The 20,088-nt window shown below is 40.7% G+C and overlaps 6 protein-coding genes across 12 annotated transcripts; 5 read left to right on the top strand and 1 right to left on the bottom strand.

The window, feature by feature from the left end:
- The first annotated feature begins 32 nt into the window (after positions 1-32).
- On the top strand, positions 33-1,542 carry LOC108604474 (hexokinase type 1). The gene has a single exon (XM_017993961.2). The coding sequence runs from the start codon at positions 105-107 to the stop codon at positions 1,488-1,490; it is 1,386 nt and encodes a 461-aa protein (XP_017849450.1). The 5' UTR covers positions 33-104; the 3' UTR covers positions 1,491-1,542.
- A 34-nt stretch (positions 1,543-1,576) lies between these two features.
- LOC108601296 (hexokinase type 2) lies at positions 1,577-3,143 on the top strand. The gene has a single exon (XM_017989196.2). The coding sequence runs from the start codon at positions 1,596-1,598 to the stop codon at positions 3,078-3,080; it is 1,485 nt and encodes a 494-aa protein (XP_017844685.1). The 5' UTR covers positions 1,577-1,595; the 3' UTR covers positions 3,081-3,143.
- A 515-nt stretch (positions 3,144-3,658) lies between these two features.
- LOC108602101 (hexokinase type 2-like) lies at positions 3,659-5,116 on the top strand. The gene has a single exon (XM_017990125.2). The coding sequence runs from the start codon at positions 3,659-3,661 to the stop codon at positions 5,114-5,116; it is 1,458 nt and encodes a 485-aa protein (XP_017845614.1).
- Positions 5,117-5,479: 363 nt separating this feature from the next.
- LOC108603573 (hexokinase type 2-like) lies at positions 5,480-7,078 on the top strand. The gene has a single exon (XM_017992497.2). It carries the CDS (start codon positions 5,555-5,557, stop codon positions 6,911-6,913), a length of 1,359 nt encoding a protein of 452 aa, XP_017847986.1. The 5' UTR covers positions 5,480-5,554; the 3' UTR covers positions 6,914-7,078.
- A 142-nt stretch (positions 7,079-7,220) lies between these two features.
- LOC108603574 (succinate dehydrogenase cytochrome b560 subunit, mitochondrial) lies at positions 7,221-8,004 on the top strand. The gene is made up of 2 exons (XM_017992498.1): positions 7,221-7,296; positions 7,356-8,004. Coding segments are annotated over exons 1-2 (516 nt in total). The 5' UTR covers positions 7,221-7,294; the 3' UTR covers positions 7,870-8,004.
- Positions 8,005-8,568: 564 nt separating this feature from the next.
- Positions 8,569-19,022, bottom strand: LOC108603572 (nocturnin). 7 transcript variants are annotated; one of them, XM_017992492.1, is made up of 8 exons: positions 16,883-17,027; positions 12,093-12,332; positions 10,362-10,460; positions 9,980-10,212; positions 9,852-9,923; positions 9,678-9,799; positions 8,965-9,606; positions 8,569-8,908 (listed from the first exon to the last, which is right to left on the bottom strand). In XM_017992492.1, exons 2-8 carry the CDS (start codon positions 12,170-12,172, stop codon positions 8,738-8,740), a joined length of 1,419 nt encoding a protein of 472 aa, XP_017847981.1. In that variant the 5' UTR covers positions 12,173-12,332; positions 16,883-17,027; the 3' UTR covers positions 8,569-8,737. The 7 variants fall into 7 exon arrangements, with proteins under 7 accessions (XP_017847981.1, XP_017847985.1, XP_017847983.1 ...); XM_017992496.1 differs by lacking the exons at positions 10,362-10,460; positions 12,093-12,332; positions 16,883-17,027 and adding exons at positions 18,773-18,780; positions 19,017-19,022; XM_017992494.1 differs by lacking the exon at positions 10,362-10,460.
- Positions 19,023-20,088: the final 1,066 nt, after the last annotated feature.

The following is a 20,088-nucleotide window of genomic DNA, read 5'->3' as shown; positions in this document are numbered from 1 at the left end:
GCTAATGTCCATCTATCATTTTATTTAGCAACAAACTCAGCAAACAACACAAACAAATCTAAACTGTGTTTTGTTGTGTTTTTAGTTTATTTATTTTTTTTATTATGCGCGTCTATGATCCGGAGCGTGACTTTCCCGAGGTCTACAAGCTATGCAAGCAGTTCTACATTAGCGATGATAAGCTGCTGGCTTTAAGGGACGGCATGTCCAAGGAGATCGTTGCCGGCCTGGGCAGAGATACAAATGCGCGCTCCTCTGTGGCCTGTTTGCTGTCCTATGTGCAGAACATGCCCACGGGGCGTGAGCGTGGACGCTTTCTGGCGCTGGAAATGTGGCCAACCAATTGTCGCATTATGCTGGTGAAGTTCAGCAGCGAGAAGGATATTTACATGAGCTCCAAGTGTGTGGTGGTGCCACATACTGTGGCCGGTGCACGCGGCACCGAGTTGTTTGACTTTCTGGCCGACAACATTGCCATATTTGTTAAAGAGAAAAAAGTGGAGAAGGACAATCTGCCCATGGGCATAGCCTTTGCGTTTCGTCTAAACAAGCTGTCGCTTGATGTGGGCCTGCTGATGGCTTGGACTAAAGGCTATGGCGCCAAGGGTGCCATAGGCAAGGATGTGGTGCTGCTGCTGCGCACAGCGCTGGCCAAGCACAGTGAAATTTCAGTTAATCTAAATGCGATTATCAATCAAGCAGCGGGCTCGCTAATGGCGCTAGCCTGGTCGCTGCCCGAAACCAAAGTGGGCCTAATCATTGGCACTGTAACCAACTGCGCATATGTGGAGCAAGTGTCCGAGTGCGAACTGTTTGATGGCGACAATGAAAGTCCGCTTATGATAATCAATACCGAGTGGGGCGCGTTTGGCAACAATGGACACATGGACAACATACGCGGCGAGTTCGACAAGATCATTGATGCAGAGTCGAATAATCCAGGCATGCGCAGCTATGAGAAGTGCATCTGCACTTTGTATCTAGGCGAGCTGGTGCGTCGCGTTATAGTGCGGCTAATGCAGGAGGGCGCCATATTCAAGGGCTACAACATGGAATATATGATGATACAGTGGAAAATGGAAATGAAATCATTGATTGCCATTGAATCCGATCCACCGGGCGTTTATGTAAAGGCACAAGAGGTTATGGACAAGTTTCGCATGCGCAATTGCGCTGAGCGCGATCTGGCAGCACTGCGCTATATATGCGAAACGGTGTCAGCACGCTCGGCGCGTCTCGTATCCGCCGGACTGGCAGCAATTGTCAATCGCATGAACTATAGTCATGTAGTCGTAGCTGTGGACGGCGGCATTTATCGACTGCATCCCACTTATCATAAGACGTTGAACAAGTTTGCGCTTGATTTGATCTATCCGGATAACTCATTCGAAATTGTGGTAGCTGAGGATAGTCCAGGTGTAGGAGCAGCCATTGTCGCTGGCTTGGCAGTGTCGCTAAGCGAAGTGACGAGAACATTTTCGATCTCTTAGTTTCAAAGAGTATTCTAATTTACAGTGTAACCAAACTCTAATAAATTCAATTTGCTCGTTACTATTTAAAACTGTCAAGCTGTAGTTCAATCAAAGCAAACAAATATGTTGGCAACAAAATTTCTACAATTCTCCGCTCACTTTCAAAACAAAAGTATTGCTAAATTTCAAGTTCAGCGCCGCCAGCACAGTGCACGCATATTGCGCGGCCAGCGTCCGCATCCCAAGACCCAATTCCAGGAAGCCTACGAGCTATGTGCCAAACTGCAGCTAAGCAATGCCACGCTGCATGAGTTGGTCAAGCGCACCACTGGCGAACTCAAGCGCGGCCTAGACCAGCAGCAACATGCGCAGGCCAGCGTCAAGTGCTATCCAACGCATGTGCAGCAGCTGCCGACGGGTCAGGAGCAGGGCAAATTTCTGGCCGTCGATTTGGCTGGCAGTGATTTTCGTGTGCTGCTGTTCAAGCTGAGCGGCAAGCGACAAATGCAAATCGCTTCGCGTAAATGCAGCATCAGCAAGCAACTGCGCAGCGGCTGTGGTGAGGAGCTGTTTGATTATGTGGCCCGCTGCTTGGCCAAGTTCTGCAAGCGGCATCAGGTGGCCAAGGATATACTGCCGCTGGGCTTTGCCTTCAACTTTGCGTACGAGCAGCAGGCGCTGGATCGCGGCGTGCTTAGCAGCTGGTCCAAGGGCTTTGATTGCAACGATGTAGTGGGTCAGGATGTAGTGCAACTGCTGCAGGCAGCGCTCAATCGACGCGAGGATCTGTTAGTGCAAGTGGTTGCAGTGCTAAATGCTGCAACGGGCACGCTGCTCGCCTGCGCCTTTAAGCAGCCAGCCTGTCGCATTGGGCTCATCGTGGGCGACAGCACCAATGCCTGCTATGTGGAGCAGTCGAAGAATGTGCAAATGTTTGAGAACAAAAACTCGCTCAAGTGCCACATGTTAATCAATACAGAGTGGGGCGCCATGGGCGAAGACGGCGCCTTGGAGTTTATGCTCACACCCTTTGATCTAATGCTGGACAAGCTGTCGGCAGAGCCAGGCAAACGCATCTTTGAAAAGTGCATCTCTAGCTGCTATTTGGGCGAACTTGTGCGTCTTATACTGCTGGAGCTCATTTGCCAGGGCAGCATATTTCGCACCCAAAGCTGCGAACGGCTGCAACTAAAAAATCAATTCGACTGCGGCTTCATCTGCGACATTGAATCCGATGCAGTTGGCTCCTATGTTCATTGCAAACAAGTGCTGGCGGAGCTGGGCATACTCAAGCCAAGCGTCAAGGACATGGCATGCGTGCGTTATATTTGCGAAGCGGTCTCCACGCGCTCCGCTAAGCTCGTCGCCTGCGGCATTGTCGCTTTGATCAACAAGATGCAGCTGCAGCATGTTGTCGTTGCCATCGATGGTTCACTGTATCGCTGTCATCCGCGCTATCACACGCTGTTGCTGCATAACGTGGCCAACTTGCTGCATCCCAGCATTAGATTTAATATTGTGCATACCAAGGATGGCGCAGGCGTGGGTGCCGCTTTGCTAGCTGCACTGGCTGCGGAGTCTAATCCGCCCGAAAAATGCTCAAGTTAATTTTTATAAAAGTCCAAATTTTAAAGCTCTTTTACTTTAATAACAATTATTAGGCTTTTGATACGCTAAAAATTATAAATTAGAAAAGAAAATAAATTGATCGTCAATTGTTTTTATTAAAACCACAACGAAATAAATAAGCAAAAACCTCACTGAGAACCACAAGTGAACCCTTTAAGCTGCTTCGGGAATTCCTAGCGATTAATTAATTACTCTTATTAATAGATTGTTCCTAGCTTAAAGTTCCTTATGGCTTAGCAGCAAAACTTTGCATCAAAATAATAAAGCAAAATTATCAAAACCTCATTGAGAACCATAACTGAACCCTTTACGCCATTTCGGGAGTTCCTAAGCGATTAAATAATAACTCTTATTAATAGATTGATCCTAGCTACCAAAACTTTGTTTTAAAGCAAACTGACATAACATAAAAAATTATATATACCAATATATCTGTTTAGCCTTTGGCATACACATAAAATATAAAGCACTCGTTGCTAACAGTGCAAATATTTGATTTTAGCCTTTTATAAAAAATTCTAAATTTTAATTTCTTTTATTTTGGTATAGTATATGAAATGACGGTAGCGCAGGTTGAATTTCCCGAGGCATACGCGATCTGCAAGCAGTTTACGCTAAGCGTGGCGCAAATGCTCGAAATCAGGGCACGGCTCAGAGGTGAAATCGAAAAAGGTCTTGGCAAGGAGACAAATCCAACGGCAGTGGTTAAATGCTATGCCAACTATATACACACATTACCCACGGGTAAGGAGACGGGTAAATTCTTGGCGCTCGATATTGGCGGCAGAGTCTTTCGAGTCATGCATGTGACATTGAATGGCACACCGGATGTAGATATTATATCCAAAAGTTTTGTGGTGGATAAGGCGCTGATGACAGCAAGTGGTCAAATTTTTTTTGATTTCATAGCCGAATGTCTGCATACATTTTGCAAGGAGCTAGCTCCCGGCGTTGGTTACTTGCCGCTGGGTTTATGCTTTGCGTTTCCCATTAAAAAAATTGGTCCTAACAAAGCCATACTTACCACCTGGACAAAGGGCTTCAGTTGCCCAGATGTAGTGGGCCAGGATGTGGTACAATTGCTGCAGGAGGCCATAGAGCGACGTGGTGATCTCAAAATAAGAACTGTGGCCATAATTAATGACACTACGGCGACGCTTATGTCCTCCGCTTTTAGGCATAAAAATTGTCAAATGGGCATTGTGGTTGGCACAGGTTGCAATGCTTGTTACTTGGAGGATTCAAAGAACGTTGAGCTGCTCGAGGAAGCTGAGCGCAACAAGCATCCAAAAACTATTGTGAATTGTGAGTGGGGCGCATTTGGCGACAATGGCGCATTGGACTTTGTACGCACGCCCATCGATCAGTTGCTGGATAGCGAGTCCATAAATCCGCGCAAGCAAACTTTTGAAAAATGCACCTCGGGCTTGTACATGGGCGAGCTGCTGCGTCTGATACTCATAGAGCTGCTGGATAAAGGTGTCATCTTTAAGAATTTCAAGTCCGATTTGCTGCGTGAGCCCGGCAAGCTAGAGCCCAAGTTTATATTTCAAATAGAGTCGGATTTGCCCGGGCAATATCATAACACAGCTGCCGTTATGGACTATTTTGGTTTTCGTCGCGTATTAAGGCGTGATTTGGACTGTGTGCGTTATATTTGTCAGACTATAACAAAGCGCTCGGCGCAGCTGGTGGCCTGTGGCATCGCCTGTCTGATTGACAAGGTCAAGTGCACGGACTGCAGCGTAGGCATCGAAGGAGGTGTCTACAGATTTCATCCCAATTACCACGACTACTTGTTGTACAATGTAACGTTGCTGATGAAGGGCGCAGCTCGATGTGAATTGGTGCTGTCGGATTATGGTGCGGGTTTGGCTGCAGCATTGGTGGCTTCTGTTGCACGCAAGTCGGTGACTCCGCGCATCAGAAGCGTATTGCCCAAGGTATATGGTCTTACTGGAAATAAGCCGACTATTCGCAATTTTTGGTCACGCATCTGGTCCAAGTTTAGTTAGTTCTCGTGCTCAAACGGAAACAGTTCAAATTTTAATTTGGTAGACGTTAGCGAAATTTACAAATTTTTACAAGTAAAAAATTAAGCTACAAATAAAATTTTTAAACTAATTATGGCATTTTAAGATTTTAAAGAGTTATCTAACAGAAACATATAATCGAACTGATCACTTAACGATAAAGTTATTTATTTATATGCTTTTGTCATTTCTTTTTGATAATTATGATATGCAGTTAAAGTAACGTAATCAATTAAAGATTGCAGCTATCTTTAACAATTTTTCTGCTGCTTAGTTTTTTTAACTGCGTTTTATCTTATCTGGTTTTCAGCTTTTATCAAATCAAGTCAGCTGGCAAACAAAAATTATACTTTTTGAGTTTATATTTTGATTTCTTTTATTTATAAACAAATTCTAAATTAACAGCCAAGATCTTTTGCTATGGCAGCCATCACGCAATTTCCAGCAGCATTTGAAATCTGCAAGCCGTTTATGTTAACGGATCAGCAGATGCAAGAGATTGTGGTGCGTCTGAATAAGGAAATCAACATGGGTCTGGGACGCGATACACATGCTCGGGCTGTGGTCAAGTGCTACATTACCCATGTGCATGATCTGCCCTCGGGCAATGAGCGCGGCAGATTTCTGGCACTCGACTTGGGTGGCACCAACTTTCGCGTGCTCTTGGTAACGCTCTCCAGCGACTCGGATGTGGACATACTTTCCAAAAGTTATGTCATGGACAAAAGTCTGCTGGTGGGTCCCGGCAGGGCGCTATTTGATTTTATTGCCGAGTGTTTGTCAAACTTTTGCAAAGAGCAAAACATCGATAAGGAAGAAATGCCGCTGGGCTTTACATTTTCATTTCCAGTGCAACAAATTGGACTGGACAAGGGCATTCTGACGTCTTGGACAAAGGGCTTTAAGTGCGAAGGAGTTATAGGCAAAAATGTAGTCGAGCTATTGCAGCACGCCATCGAGCGACGTGGCGATGTCAAAATCAAAATTGTTGCTATTCTCAACGACACCACAGGCACGCTCGTGTCCTGCGCCTACAAACAGCGCAACTGTCGCATTGGTCTAATCGTGGGCACTGGCTCCAATGCCTGCTATATGGAGCGCACCGGCAATACGGAGATGTACGAAGGTTATCAGACCAGCAACAAGCCGAACATGATTGTCAACACTGAGTGGGGCGCCTTTGGGGACAATGGTGTGCTGGATTTTGTGCGCACCAGCTATGACAAGCGGATTGATCAGGAGTCCATTAATCCGCACAAGCAAACGTTTGAGAAATGCATCTCTGGCATGTACATGGGCGAGCTTGTGCGTCTGATTATTGTCGATCTGATGGAGCAGGGCGCAATTTTCAAGAATCTTAAGTCTCAGTCTATATACGAAAAGTGGCGTTTTGAGACGAGCTTTATATCCGAAATTGAGTCTGATGAACCTGGACACCATCGCAACTGTGCCAACATATTGGATCAATTGGGTATACGTGGAGCAACCGACAACGACATGCAATGCGTACAGGCTATATGCGAGACCATCTCCACACGCTCGGCGAAGCTTGTGTCTTGCGGACTGGTGTGCTTGATTAACAAAATGAATGCAAAGGACTGTGCCATTGGCATTGATGGCGGCGTGTATAGGTTTCATCCAAAATATCACGATTTGCTGGTTGACAATATGACAAAACTACTGCGAGGTTCAGCGAAATTTGAGCTTCTTCTTTCGGAGGATGGTTCGGGACGCGGTGCAGCGCTAATTGCATCTGTGGCTGCCAGTAGAAAGAAGTAAAGTTATCTGAGTTGCTAACAATAAATATGCAGCGCCATAGCTGCGAGCTGTCGACAGTCACTTAAGTATCACAAGCAGCTTTTCACAGTAAGCATGTGCATATTAAAAGAATTTAGTTGCTTTTTATTGTTAGTGCAGGCTTATAATAACTTATTAATAAATTAATGTATGTTTTGAAATGTATTAAGTTTTAAGTGTACAAATCATGTGTAGCAGCAGTATTTTACTTTTTATCAAATCGCGTTAATCAGCTGTTAACGCAAAAATGCTCCGCAACACTGCAGTATTTTTTGTGGTATTTTTATGTAACTATTGTGCGCGTATTTTTATGTTTGTATACCACGGTCACACTGCACACAAGTTTGGACGAAAAAATATAAAATGTGCGTAATTTTTAACAATTTCTGCAGCAAACACGGCTTAATTAATTATAACATTGTAGGTATGCACTCTCCAATATGCTTGTGCGCTCGCCGGCGCTGCGCCAGGGCCTCAAAATGGCCGCTGCCAACCGCCAGGTGTCGATGAAAGTTGTGTCTGTTGCCTCGACCACTAAGGATGAGACTTACTTCGAGAAGAATGCGCGCCTGGGACGCGAAATGTCGCCTCATTTGACCATCTATAAGCCACAGCTGACCTCCATGCTGTCCATCATGCATCGCGGCACTGGCATGGCGCTGGGCATGGGCGTTTGGGCGCTGGGTATCGGTGCTTTGGTTTCATCGCACGACATCAGCCATTATGTGACAATGGTGGAGGGACTGCAGCTGAGTGCCGCCAGTTTGACCGCCATCAAGTTCATTATTGCCTACCCAGTTGGCTATCATACGGCCAATGGCATTCGCCACTTGATGTGGGACACGGGCCGTTTCCTCAAAATCAAGGAGGTCTATTCCACTGGTTATGCAATGGTCGCGGCCTCCTTTGTGATCAGTGCCATCTTGGCGCTGTTGTAAATTAACGAACAGTCCACGCAGCTGGCTCGGTTGATGGTTAACTTAAATTGTAAATTTAGTGCGAACATTTGTATAATTTGTTAAAATGCATAATGCAAGTAAACTTTATGGTGTATACACACCCATACACACATACATACGTGTTTGCTGTATTATGCAATAATATTTTGTTGGCTGTTAGTGTTTCAGTTTGTGCTTGCCAAATCGCTCGTTATCATGAAACTTGTGCGGGTTTTCTCGTTTTAACTAATTAGATAGTATAAGCTGAGATCTTATATAATCAGACGTGCCAGACAGAAATCAGTAGTAAAATGGGATTCCGCTGCAAGCGTTCTCGAGAAATAATTCCGCGTTTAAGTCGGAATGCAATTGAAGTTTTGTGACTCCCAAAATTGAGTTTTAATAAAAATTGATTTTATGCCATAATGTAATTGCTTAGTATAGACGTGAAGTCATTTCAATAGAACAGCCTAGATTCTTTATTGATAAAATAGAATAGTTGATTAACTTTATCAGTTGAAATGTTAATTTAAACCAACAATAAGGTCAGCATTTATTCTATTCTATTATGGAATTGACTATATCTATGATATGATAACTATGCCATAGAATATTATTTATTAATATAGTAAATTCAAATTGACATTCTTCCATTAGGAACAAATTCTCTTCCCATTTAAGAAAAGAAAACAGTGCCTACCATATTATTATTATTTATTGTGAAGTATTTTCCGTTTATTTCCTGTAGCAAGTGTTTGCGTGTGCAACAAACCATAGATGAGGCTAAAATGTATCTAACAACTAATATCACAATTTTAAATGTAATTGCAGTATGTGTATATCTGTCTAAATTTGAGGCGTTTAAAATCTACTGTATATTGCCATGGTTTGAATTACTGTTGCCCTCCACCTCCGTTTGACTCTCGTCCAGCAGCTCAAAATCACAGACCAGCGAGAAATGATCCGAGGGATATTGAAAGCTGGGCGTGCGATTTTTACCAATCTGTTCGCCTGCCGGAAACTCCAGACAGTTTTTGATCTGCAATTATGTAGTGTAATTATTTTGTAAATTCTTGTACTGCCAGGCGCACTTACCTTAAGCTGATCGGGCGTATAGAAAACATAGTCAATGGTATGACACTCTTCGCCCTCCTCGCGTATCTTCCATGTAGTGTAGGCGGGCTCGCGTTCTTTGGACTGAGCGACGAGCTCATTGAGATCCTCGCAAGGTTCGCTTTGTACTTTTTGCTGCTGCTTCTCCAGCTTTATGTCCGCATAGGCGCTGCCCAGCTTCAGCAGGTCGCAGCTTAAAATTGTAGCATAAATGGGCTCAACTGGCTCCGCATTGAAATCACCGCATAACAATAACGCGCTATTGCCAGCAAATTGCTTAACAAAGCGTATCAAATCGCGTCCCTGCTCGTTGCGCAGCTTGGCCAGCAAAGCGCCATGACGCGCCTTCAGATGCGTAGTGCAGACGCAAAACTCTTTGCCGGACGCCTTCAGCTGCAGTCGCGCCGCAATGGCCACCTGATTGCTTTGGACGCGCCAAACCTCCAGTATGCGCGTCTCATAGCCCAGCAGCTGCAGCTTATCGCGTTTGTAGAATATGGCACAGCCATCGGGTCCATTGTTCTGCTCTATGTAGAGACAAGGCGAGTCTGGCTTGGGAAAAAAGATGCCCGCATAGTTCTGAGCACCCAGCACTGTTTGCAGAAACTTGAAATGATCCACTTCCTAGACGAAACAGAAATGCGAATGTTAAAGCGCAACTGCCAGGACGTAAAATGCTGAGCGAGAATAAATACTTGCAGACAAACAACATCCGGCTGGGTTTGCAGTATCTCCTGAACAATCAAGTACTTGCGATGCTGCCAGGTCAAAGCTTCCTCAGGGCAGCGCACAAAGCCATCGTTGTGCTGACCCAGCGCTGCAAATAAAAACTGATGATTTCGATTCCAAATGGAATAGCTTAAACTCACTTTGCGACAAAATGTTCCACTGCAGCAGACGTATATTGTTGGAGCCCAGACGCTCGACTGGTGCACTGCAAACTAAAAACAAATTTTATATATAAGATTTAATTTAAATGTTAAGATTAGAAGCTCACCTCTTGATACAGCATTGATATTGAGACTGCGCAAACCGTCGGTGACGTCCTCGCTGTTGAGCGTTGGTTTCAGAAAACTGCGCGTCAGCAGTGAGGGCTGATCAATGCCACCGCCGCGCAGTTGCTGCACATGCTCCAGCAGCGCCGAGGTGCTCAGACCCTTGGGCAGCTCCAGACCATCGTCCTGCGAGTCTACATTGTTGATCTTTGGCGCCGAGTTAAAAGAGCCCATCCTTAAGTAAAAAGAATGCGCATATAGTAAATTATTTTAAAAATATCAAACGTGGGAAATTTATAAATCAACAGCATTTTGCAAACAGTTTAAATAAAACAACAACAACTTGCAGCAGCAACAATAGTGATATGACTTAACGGTACTCACAGAGCTTGGGGTTTTCTATATAAAATTTTACGTAATATTATGCTAAATACGAATAAGCTATGACTATATCGTCGACTAACATAGAAGTTCGCCATGTGACTGAAAAGAACGTATTAGTATTTTAAATAGATATTTAATTGAAGCAATATTTAAATTAAATTTAATTTTAAATTTAGATTTAAATTAAAGAACAAACTTAGTGATGAAGTTTGTATTTGTGCTAAATTTATTTAAGTGCATTTATTTAATGTTGAGTATAAATATTTGAAATTAAACATGCAAAAATATTTTTATTTGTTTGTAAATTGGTTATAAACAAATATAAATCAATTGTCCACAGTCAACATTTTTTATTATCAAAAGCATTTAATAAGGAGTTTTCATTTAAATTAATAATTTAATTGCTTTTTATTATTTATTGAGTCATTTGACTTTATTATTTGTTATTAATTCTTAAAGAAAGCTGCAGCCAATGTTTTGGTTATTGGGAACGATGAAGCTTAAGCTATGAATAGCCAAGTGAGGCTGCTGTTAATGGGAGAGAGAACTCGACTCGATTTGGAGCACTTAATGACCACCCACACTAAAAATTTTGGATATGCGAAAAAAAGTGGTTCGGTCAATAGCTTCCAACAGCTGTGGCACTCAAGCTGGTCAGACAGGCTGCTGCTACTGCTGATGATGATGATGATGGAAACCAGTTTGTGGCAATCAATCATGGAATTGAGTGTGCGTGTGTGTGTGTGAATTTTGGGGGAATACGTAGCTCACCTGGTCAGCATGACCCTTTGCAGATAAGCCTTGCGATCATTTTTGCATGGCACCTTGTTGGCGCGTTTTTGTTGCAGCGCTTGCTCCATGCTCTCAATCAAACAATAAATAAATGTGTGGCAGGATCAGCAGGAGTTATGGATTTGTGTAGGAATTGGGTTTGATTTTGCCGAAATGTGTGCGAAGTGCGCTTGTAAGCGACATTTGCGAAACTGAATGGCAACTGAAATGCGGCGTTTTATTAGAGATCGAGACCAAGCAGTGAGAGAAAGAGAGCAACACACACAGACGGACAGACAGACAGACAGACGGACAGACAGATGCTGGTCTGGCATACGCATAAACGGGTATTTCAGCTTAAAAAGCGAGTACAGACATACAGACTACGGGCGACGACGACGACGGCTATAGAGACAGAGAAGGTGAGATGTATCTGCAAGATACAGAACAAGATCAATACGTTCTACTCACGTGCGTTGCTCAGTGACTGAATTGAGCAAAACAACAATAACAAATACACACACACACACACACCAACACACACATAAAGCTATTGACAGCTTGCTAAATATTTATGCGTAGCATTCTTTATGTAGATTCAACGCTGCCCAAGCTGCATGCCATTGTCTCGCTTTCGTTTGTAATGAAAACAAAAGTAACTTAAGCTATATGCAAAATTCAATTGCCAGCTACTTTACTAAGCAAAATATTCTGCCTAAAACCTAAGCGCAGACAAATCCATACAAAAGCGTCAAATGCAAATTGAACAGACGCTCGAAAAAACAAAAAAAAATGCGCATATTCAGCATAAACTGCAGACTGTATATCTATATAATATATAGTATTTATATACTGCTTTATATAATGCATTGCTTGATATTTAACAACGCAGTTACATGCGTAATGCGCACAGCTGCTGCGTTCTATACTTTAAGATATTGTATCTTATTTTTTTTTTACCTGGGTATTGGCACCGCCACACGCCGCGCAAACTTCTTCGATGTGACAATCAAGCGCGATGTTTTCATTAAGAACTCCATGTTTTGTTCAATTAACTTTAACGTTCGTTTATACTTTTCTATAGTTAGCAATTAACTGTGCACTATGTTTGTTTATCGATTGAGACTAGTTTAGCTTTAAGTGTTTTATATTAAGTGTCAATATTGCAATGTCAAAGAGACGCGGCTCAAGCTGTATTTCCTAAAAAGGGTAAAGGTTATGTTATTAAGCATTAGTTAGTTAGTTTAGATTTAAGTTCAGGGGGCAGTTGTAACCACTTGCAATGCATTTCAATGTCTTCGCTGCAATCATTAGCCACGTGCTCCAGCTTGACTTTTCAGTTAGTTATAGCGCGATAAGCTACGCTACTACTGATTGGCTGCTAATCGTGCACTAAACTAAGCTAAGCGTGACTTCTAGCTTAAATTGTATTTAAAATGTTGTCAGTTTCATATAAAGTAACGACTAATCAATTGCATTTAACGCTTGATTTGCTTGTTGCAGTTTAGAAAATTATGTAGAAAATTTAATTTCGATACGATTTTCAAACTGTATATATAGCATATGTTATTATATATTAAAATATATTTTGTATATATTAAACTACATTTTAAACTGCATTTTGTTTATAATCATAAACAATATTAGCAGCAAAATTAGAGCATAAATAAATTGTTAAGCAAATATAAATATCTCTTAATTTGAAATTTAATTTAAATGCATAATGCGAATTCTTTATGTAAAGTAAAGTTATTAACTTTATTTCTTAAAAATATATTAATTTAATATACGCTGAAATATATTAAATTGTAATCAATTTTATTTATATGATCTATTTAGAATTTTAAGTTAAGCAAATATATTAAATTGTAATAAATTTTATTTATATGATTTATTTAGCATTTTAAGCTAAGCAAATATATAAATTAAATATATATTCAAATTTTTGAAAATGCTTTCAATTCACATAATTGAAGTTAAATATATGCGCAGCAATTAAAGTTTTATAGATATTTTATTTAATATATAGCAATATTTTTTTTCTATATAGTAAATACTTTTACTTCAATTTAAAATATAGAAATTAAATCTATATGCACAAGTTCGAAGTAAGGTATTAATATAACAGTTTTGTTAGCTTTGCATAAATATTATCAAAAATAGAATAGATAGTTTAATATTTGCTCAACAATTTGAAAATGTTATAGATTGAATAGATATATAAATTGTATATATCTAGCAATATTTTTATATATATAGTAAATAGCAATACAAAAATTGCTAAATGAATATATTTAGATATATTTTTTTATATATATTAAAGCTTCAATTTCAAATATATAAATTAAATATATTCAAAATTAGCTATTAATTTAATAGTGAAAAGGTTTGATACTTGTCAAATATGAATTTAATTTATGATGAATATTATTAATTGCATTTATTTGTTATATGTTAAATTACTTCATTTTTTTTGCTGTGTAATAATATAATTATAGCTCGACAGGCACTCAAAGCTATAAATAGCGACGCTTTGGCTTTGGCTTTGTCTTTGGCTATTGGCCCTTTGGGCTTCATTGTCCCTTTTAGCCGCGTTGTGTGTATTTTCTTTGGTGCGCAAAATTGTGCAAGGTTAGTTTACTCAAGTGGCCAGGCAAGAACACTTGATACGGCTCTGCGTGTTAGCCATGAACTTGATTTATAAACGTAAATGCCGCTGGCTGAGCAGCAACAACAACAATAACAACCAACAACACGTTTTGGCATTCATGAGCTCGCGCGCGTTGTATGTTTGCAATCAATGCTCACCTTACAAGATACAACAGCAAATCTCGCGGCGGCGGCGCTGCCTCATAATCGTTGCTTGGCGGCAATGTGTCTCCATCGATCTCGTCGCTGGGTGTGGTGCTGCCCGCTGCTGCTGCTGCTGCTGCTGCTGCTGATTGTGTCTCCTCCATTTTCATTTCCAGTTTGCGTGCGGCCAGACGCTGTTTCATTTGCGTTGTCGAGGTCATTGCCGAGGTCTTGGCCAGCGCTTCCGCAATTTCGAATTGCTTAAGGAAGTCCTTGCGACGCAGCTGCGCAGCATCCTGTCCAGTCAAAGTCAAGCCCATGCGGCACTCGTCGTTGCACAAACGTTGACACATCTCATTGATGGTCAAAGAGGCGGCGCTGAGATGCGCGGGCGCTTGTTGCAAGCAGTTCAAACAAGGCGGCGGCAGCTCCTTTGGCAGCTGTTGAGCACCACAGTGTGAAGTATGAGGATCATTCTGATCTGGCGGCTGCTGCTCATTAACGCTAAAGTAACGCGGCGGCAGCTCAGCCGCCTCCTCCTCCTCCGCAGCTGCAGCGCTGCGTGCATGACTTGGCTTATTATTCAGTTTTAGATTCAATAGCAAAGCTGTCACTGGCATAGCTTTGCCTATGGCTGGCTGTCTACGATGCCCCAAGCGCTCCTCCTGTGTTTCACTTTTATTTGCCATTTATCATATGAACGAACAACGCGGCGTATGCGTAACTTAGAACGTACAAGCAACAATAAATGTTTATTATTAAATACGCGCGTGCGTTGCTTTTTCCTTATTTATATATATTTTGTTGCTGCCTCTAGCTCGCATCGAGGCAATCAAGTGGACGACGCAGCGTCGCGTCGCTCTGCTCATTAATTGAGTAGCCATTGCTGCTGTTGTTGTTGTTGTTGTTGTTGTTGCTGCTCATGTTGCTGTTGTTACTCATAAGTAGCTGCTGCTGCTGCGCTCGTCTAGTTAAGGCAAACAAGATTTTTGTGTGTGTGCGCGCACTTTCCAAAATATATATCAATAACTTGTACACTTAATTAAAATAAAAACATTTTGCCAAATGCTGCGCTTGTTTTGATTTTATGATTTACTTTCTTTTGTTTTTAGTGTGGGCAGTTCTGTGACATTAAGCCCTTGGGTTACAATGATTAATGCTTGCCTTATGATTAATGCTTAATTAATTAACACTTGTTGGCACTTGTAATTCTGAATTGCTGGCAATTAACGCAAACATGTTTCAAGTTGACAAAGAGTAAGCGTATACGCAATATTTTATACGCTTTGACTCTCACCTCCAAATGCAGCTAATAAATTTTATATGATTTGCATTTGTTCAAGTACAAATTAATTGCAGTTTAGTGCATTTCTTTTAATAAATAGCAGCTAAAAATTTCCGCGTAGTCGAAACTACATATATTTAATGCTGCATACTTTTAGGCTTTGGTTTTAATTATTTTGTTATTTGTACTTTGTATTTGTTTGTTTCTATTGTTTGCTTGGCTGATAAGCTTGCTGATAAATCTTAATAATAAAAGCTAGACATACCTCAAGGTAAAGCGTTACTTCTAACGTATTCACGTATTACTCAGTGTTTTTTTTTTATAAATTTAAACTGCAGACTAAACAGGCAGCCAACACTTATTGAATTATTTTGGCAATCTAGCACGGAAAGCAGCCGCTTGCCATTGAGTTATATTTATATATCACACACAGATATATATAGTCTGTATATAGTTGTCAAATGAGCGCATGAACTTGGCGCATGAATCGAATGTAAACATTAGTGGCTGTGCCTATGAGTTGCTCTCTGCTTGGGACACCTGTTCGACTGCCTAGCAACGTTCTAGTGCTAGTTCTAGTTTTGCTTGCTAGAGACGACGCTAGAACGTCTGCTAGCAGCTGATAAGCGCTATCAGCTAGCCAACTTTGTAGTTTGGCAGACGCTTGGATAGTTGGCAATGCCAAAGTAATTCCAATATAGTTGAAATGATGTGAAGGTTAAAAGAAAATTAATGTCTGTAGTTGTAGCTTAAAATCACTTAAGCCAAATAATGAGCTGGATTTTATTGATTGTTAAATTAAACTACAAATATGTTGATACCGATTATAAATATTTATTAAAATGTTGCACGTCTAAGACCAAGACAAAGCTCATTTTGGTTTAGCTTAGGCTTGATTTCTAACTCTGGTGCAAACAGAATATTTATTTTTATTATATTGTTAATAAAATAACAATAAAATAATAGAACTGACTGCCAGACTCTCATCCAGTAAATAATGCAAATTCTTTTTAGTTGTTTTGATTTTAAGGCAGAATTATAAATTACAAGCAATCTATATAGTTAGATATATAGAATCGATGCATAGCATAATATCAATATTGAATATATCAATATAAAAGCAATAACAAATTGTTGGAAATTCAGTAATTAAAAAAATTCCAATTCGGTTATTCACAGTCGTGTCATAATTCTAATTACAATTGATCTACTGCTTTGTTTTTAAGCGTTAAGGGCTTTGTGTCATATACTCAAAGCTTAAGCAATTAAATATGCATATTGAAATATGAATTGACAAATCGCAATGACTGTGTGATTAAAAAATTTCATAATAAATTTGCTGATTGCTGCAGATTATATATATATTGGGTATATAGCTGCGATACGAGCGATATTTTTCACACATTGCGTTACAACTGCTATATATGATGTACTATATGCATATATATAATGCCCGATTAACAAGCGCGTTATACAATAACAGGCTGTATGCACATGATGAGATATGTCGGCTTGGAAATGGAAATAACTGGTTCAGCACCGGCATGCACTGCAAATCTCCGCCTATTGTTTATAAACTTAAATGTAAGCGCAATTGCATTTAACGCAGCGTGGTACATTGCAAGTGGTTTAAGTTTTTTGGTAGTGGGTGGTTTTGGCTGGTTGAACTCACCATTTTTATGCCTGCACTACGCCACAACAACAACACATTATCCAAAATGTTAAGCAAGGACTGGGCTTAAGACACGCGTTTAATAAATATTTAAATAGCTGTGGAGCGTTGCCCACTTTTGCTTTTAAACGCGCCGTCAAACCGCGCAGAACTAAAAGCAAAAATTGCTGTTTTGGCTTCATTTATAGTGAGGCCACTGCGCCGCTCTCTTTCGCTGGCTAGCTGATAAGGATATTGTTATAGAGAGAGCGCGAGAAAAGAGAGAGAGAGAGAGCGCGATCATGGGCAAAGCGCCAATCACTAGGCAAGCGCAACAAACAGTTATGTTCTTAGCTTTGTTGCACAATGTAAATTCTCGCGCTCTCTTCCGCTCTCTTGCACTCTTTGGCGCTTACGCTCTTACGCTCTTTTGCTATTCACATTGTCTTAGTTCAATGGCTTGTCGCTCTCGCGTGTATTTCCCACTAGTTTCGCTTTATGATTTCAACTAATTTTCATTTGTTTTTCGCACAGCTCATTACGTTTTATTATCTCTCACTCTTTGTCACTGCATTCGCAGTAGGTCAATCCAGACGTTTCACTCAATTCCAAACTGATAAGCGCTGCTATTTGTCGGCTTTGTGAATGGTCCAAAAAATCGTCTGGGAATGGCGCATATCTTATCTATAAGTGCCACGCGCTAGCATTTAGTTGATTTTTCTGCCGAAATTTCTTACTAAACTTTCTAAAAATGGCGCTGCAATATTTATTGTTGCGATAAGAAATGCAAAAATATTATGACGTTACCGCAAAGCAGTTAGAATTAGTTAAAATTAGTTTTGAGCGGTTCTTTATGCGCAGTTGGGCAGCTTTACTGCAAATGTAACTATCAAGGGTATTGGGTCTAGAGCGATCTCTGGGCAAACTGATTAGCTGTTGTTTTTTTTTTTTTTATTGCGCGCGGGCAGTGGCCCAAGCTAGTGAGAGATTAGATACGGCCTTGTTCAAGTGCTTTAGGGTTATAAAGTTCGTCAACTTAACAAATTTATTTACATAGAAACTTCTGTTTACATATTTGCTGTAGCTTTATCTCAGTCTGAAACTACTGCGGCTATTGCTTACGTCTGATGCGCCGGCGTATAATCTCTTATCAATTTGGGCAAGCTAAGCGTGCCACTTGCCTCGCTCTCTTTCTTTTATTTATTATGTGTAAATATTTTGAACGCAAATTCGAATAAACAGCATAATCGAGTTTGAACTGCATATAAAATTGGGATAGGTAAGTAAGCTTACGATATTAAATTGGTATAACAAATGGGTCTTAGATTTTCAAAAGCATTTGATTAAAAACTATTTTTATACTATGTGTATAAAAGTTCAACAAGTCTTGATAAGCCAAAGTAGATTCACTAAACTTTCATTTATGAGCTTAATTTAAATTTCGCACTCAACACTGCACAACGAAACAATAATAATAGTTATTAATATAAACATTAAATCAAAGTGTATTTATTATATTCAATATTTTAATTGCTCTTAATGTTGCTAGGCAATTGGCAATGGGCCTCAAACCCAAACAAACAGTTTAATGTACTATGGGCGCTCTCTTAAGTTTAAACTCTTTTTCTCTGTTAGTGCTCTTTGTAACTCAAGTCAAATTTCGTTTTGTGTTTTATTATTGTAAGCAAACAAATTGGACAAAGTCAAAGGCAGCAGACAAAACGAAATGTGAAAAAAAAGGAAAATACAATTGCAACCAAACTGTAATTGTTGTTGTTGCTTTCTTTCTTCTTTTATATTGCTGCTTGCGAGGTCGTTGTTGTTTTATCAATAAATTTCAAAGCCGGGCCGCAGCAAAGGCGCGCCCAAATATGTTTGTATGTGTGTGTGTGTCTCAATTAGATAACTTACAAGTATTTCTTGAAGAGTTTGTAGCATAGCACCAGAATGTAGACAAATGTTGAAATGAATTTCATATTGCAATACGTTAGACTTGATTATTATGCCAAATAGAAAAAACTAAAAGTACAAAATACGAAATGCACTCACAAACGAAAACAAAAATACACTGTGAATGTGCCCGTTGGCTAGGTTGAAGCTTAAAGTTCACTTTTTATCGCTGTTTATTTATTTTGTACACTATTATTTTATTTACTTTTGCTTCCTTTTCACCAACTTTATGCATTCGATTGCAATTTCACTATCAATGTCATTTCCGCGTCGAACACGTTTTTCACACTAAGCTCTGGGCATAAAAAAGAAGAGACAACAAATTTAGTGACGGCCGTAGTTGCACATGTGTGTGTATGTGTGTGTATGGCGCCACTAAACCACAAAAACCGAGAGCAAGAGCCCAGAGTGAGAGAGAAAGCAAAGCGAGCCGCTGAGAGCGTTTAAATGCGAAGCGCTGTAACCGCTGAAAGGAAAAGCCATGCGAGGTGTCGTTAGCATTTGGCAAAAGAGCAGCAGCTTGACTGACTTTTCAATGCGCTGCGCTGCAGACTTTTAGCTAAACTAAATAAAATTCATATGCTGCGCCAGCAGCGTAGCGCAGATTCACTTGCTTATGCGAGGCGGGGCAATAAACTTTTGTGTGGGCGACGCTAAGAGCAATGCACAGCTGTGAGCTTAAGAGAACAACTGTAAAGAGTAAAAGCTGCAAACAAAAGCTGCGTAAGCTCTGTTAGTTGTGTGCTAAACTTTTCAAGCTCAGCACAGTGTGGCAAAAGTGTAAGTTATTGCACGTAAAAGTTTTTAATAAAAGCTTGCAAAAAGCTGCAAATGTCTTAACTAAGTTATGTAGTGCACTGTCACACAAAAATCAAAAGCGGGCCCAAGACGTATTGATATATTGACAGGTTGATTCAAGTATTCCTTTCGGCGTCTGCAAGGTAAAGCGAATTAGGTTAGCAACTTTTGTCTAATTAAAAACTACTGTGCTTATCTGTCTTGCCGCTTATCTGTTGCGCTCTCATATTCTTGATAGCCCTTACGTCTAGCCGACTTATTGAGACGCAGCGAGCGACGCAACTCTTTGGGCAGCGGCTTGTTGCTCTCGCGCTTGAAGAGCTCACCCAGCTGTTGGCATCTAGCGGTAAATGTCTGCCAGGCTAATTGCAGCAGCTGCCTAGGCCTGGATGCCGTTGTTCCGTTGCGGGCAGCGCAGTCGTGCAGCTCGATGGTGGAGAGCGCCCAGTTTGACATGTTCGACTAACAAATAACACTCA

This window comes from Drosophila busckii, chromosome 3R (assembly GCF_011750605.1).
Source record: "Drosophila busckii strain San Diego stock center, stock number 13000-0081.31 chromosome 3R, ASM1175060v1, whole genome shotgun sequence".
Lineage (NCBI taxonomy): Eukaryota > Metazoa > Arthropoda > Insecta > Diptera > Drosophilidae > Drosophila > Drosophila busckii.
The sequence above is the reverse complement of the archived record's forward strand: the minus strand, read 5'-3'. Positions and strand labels throughout refer to the sequence as shown.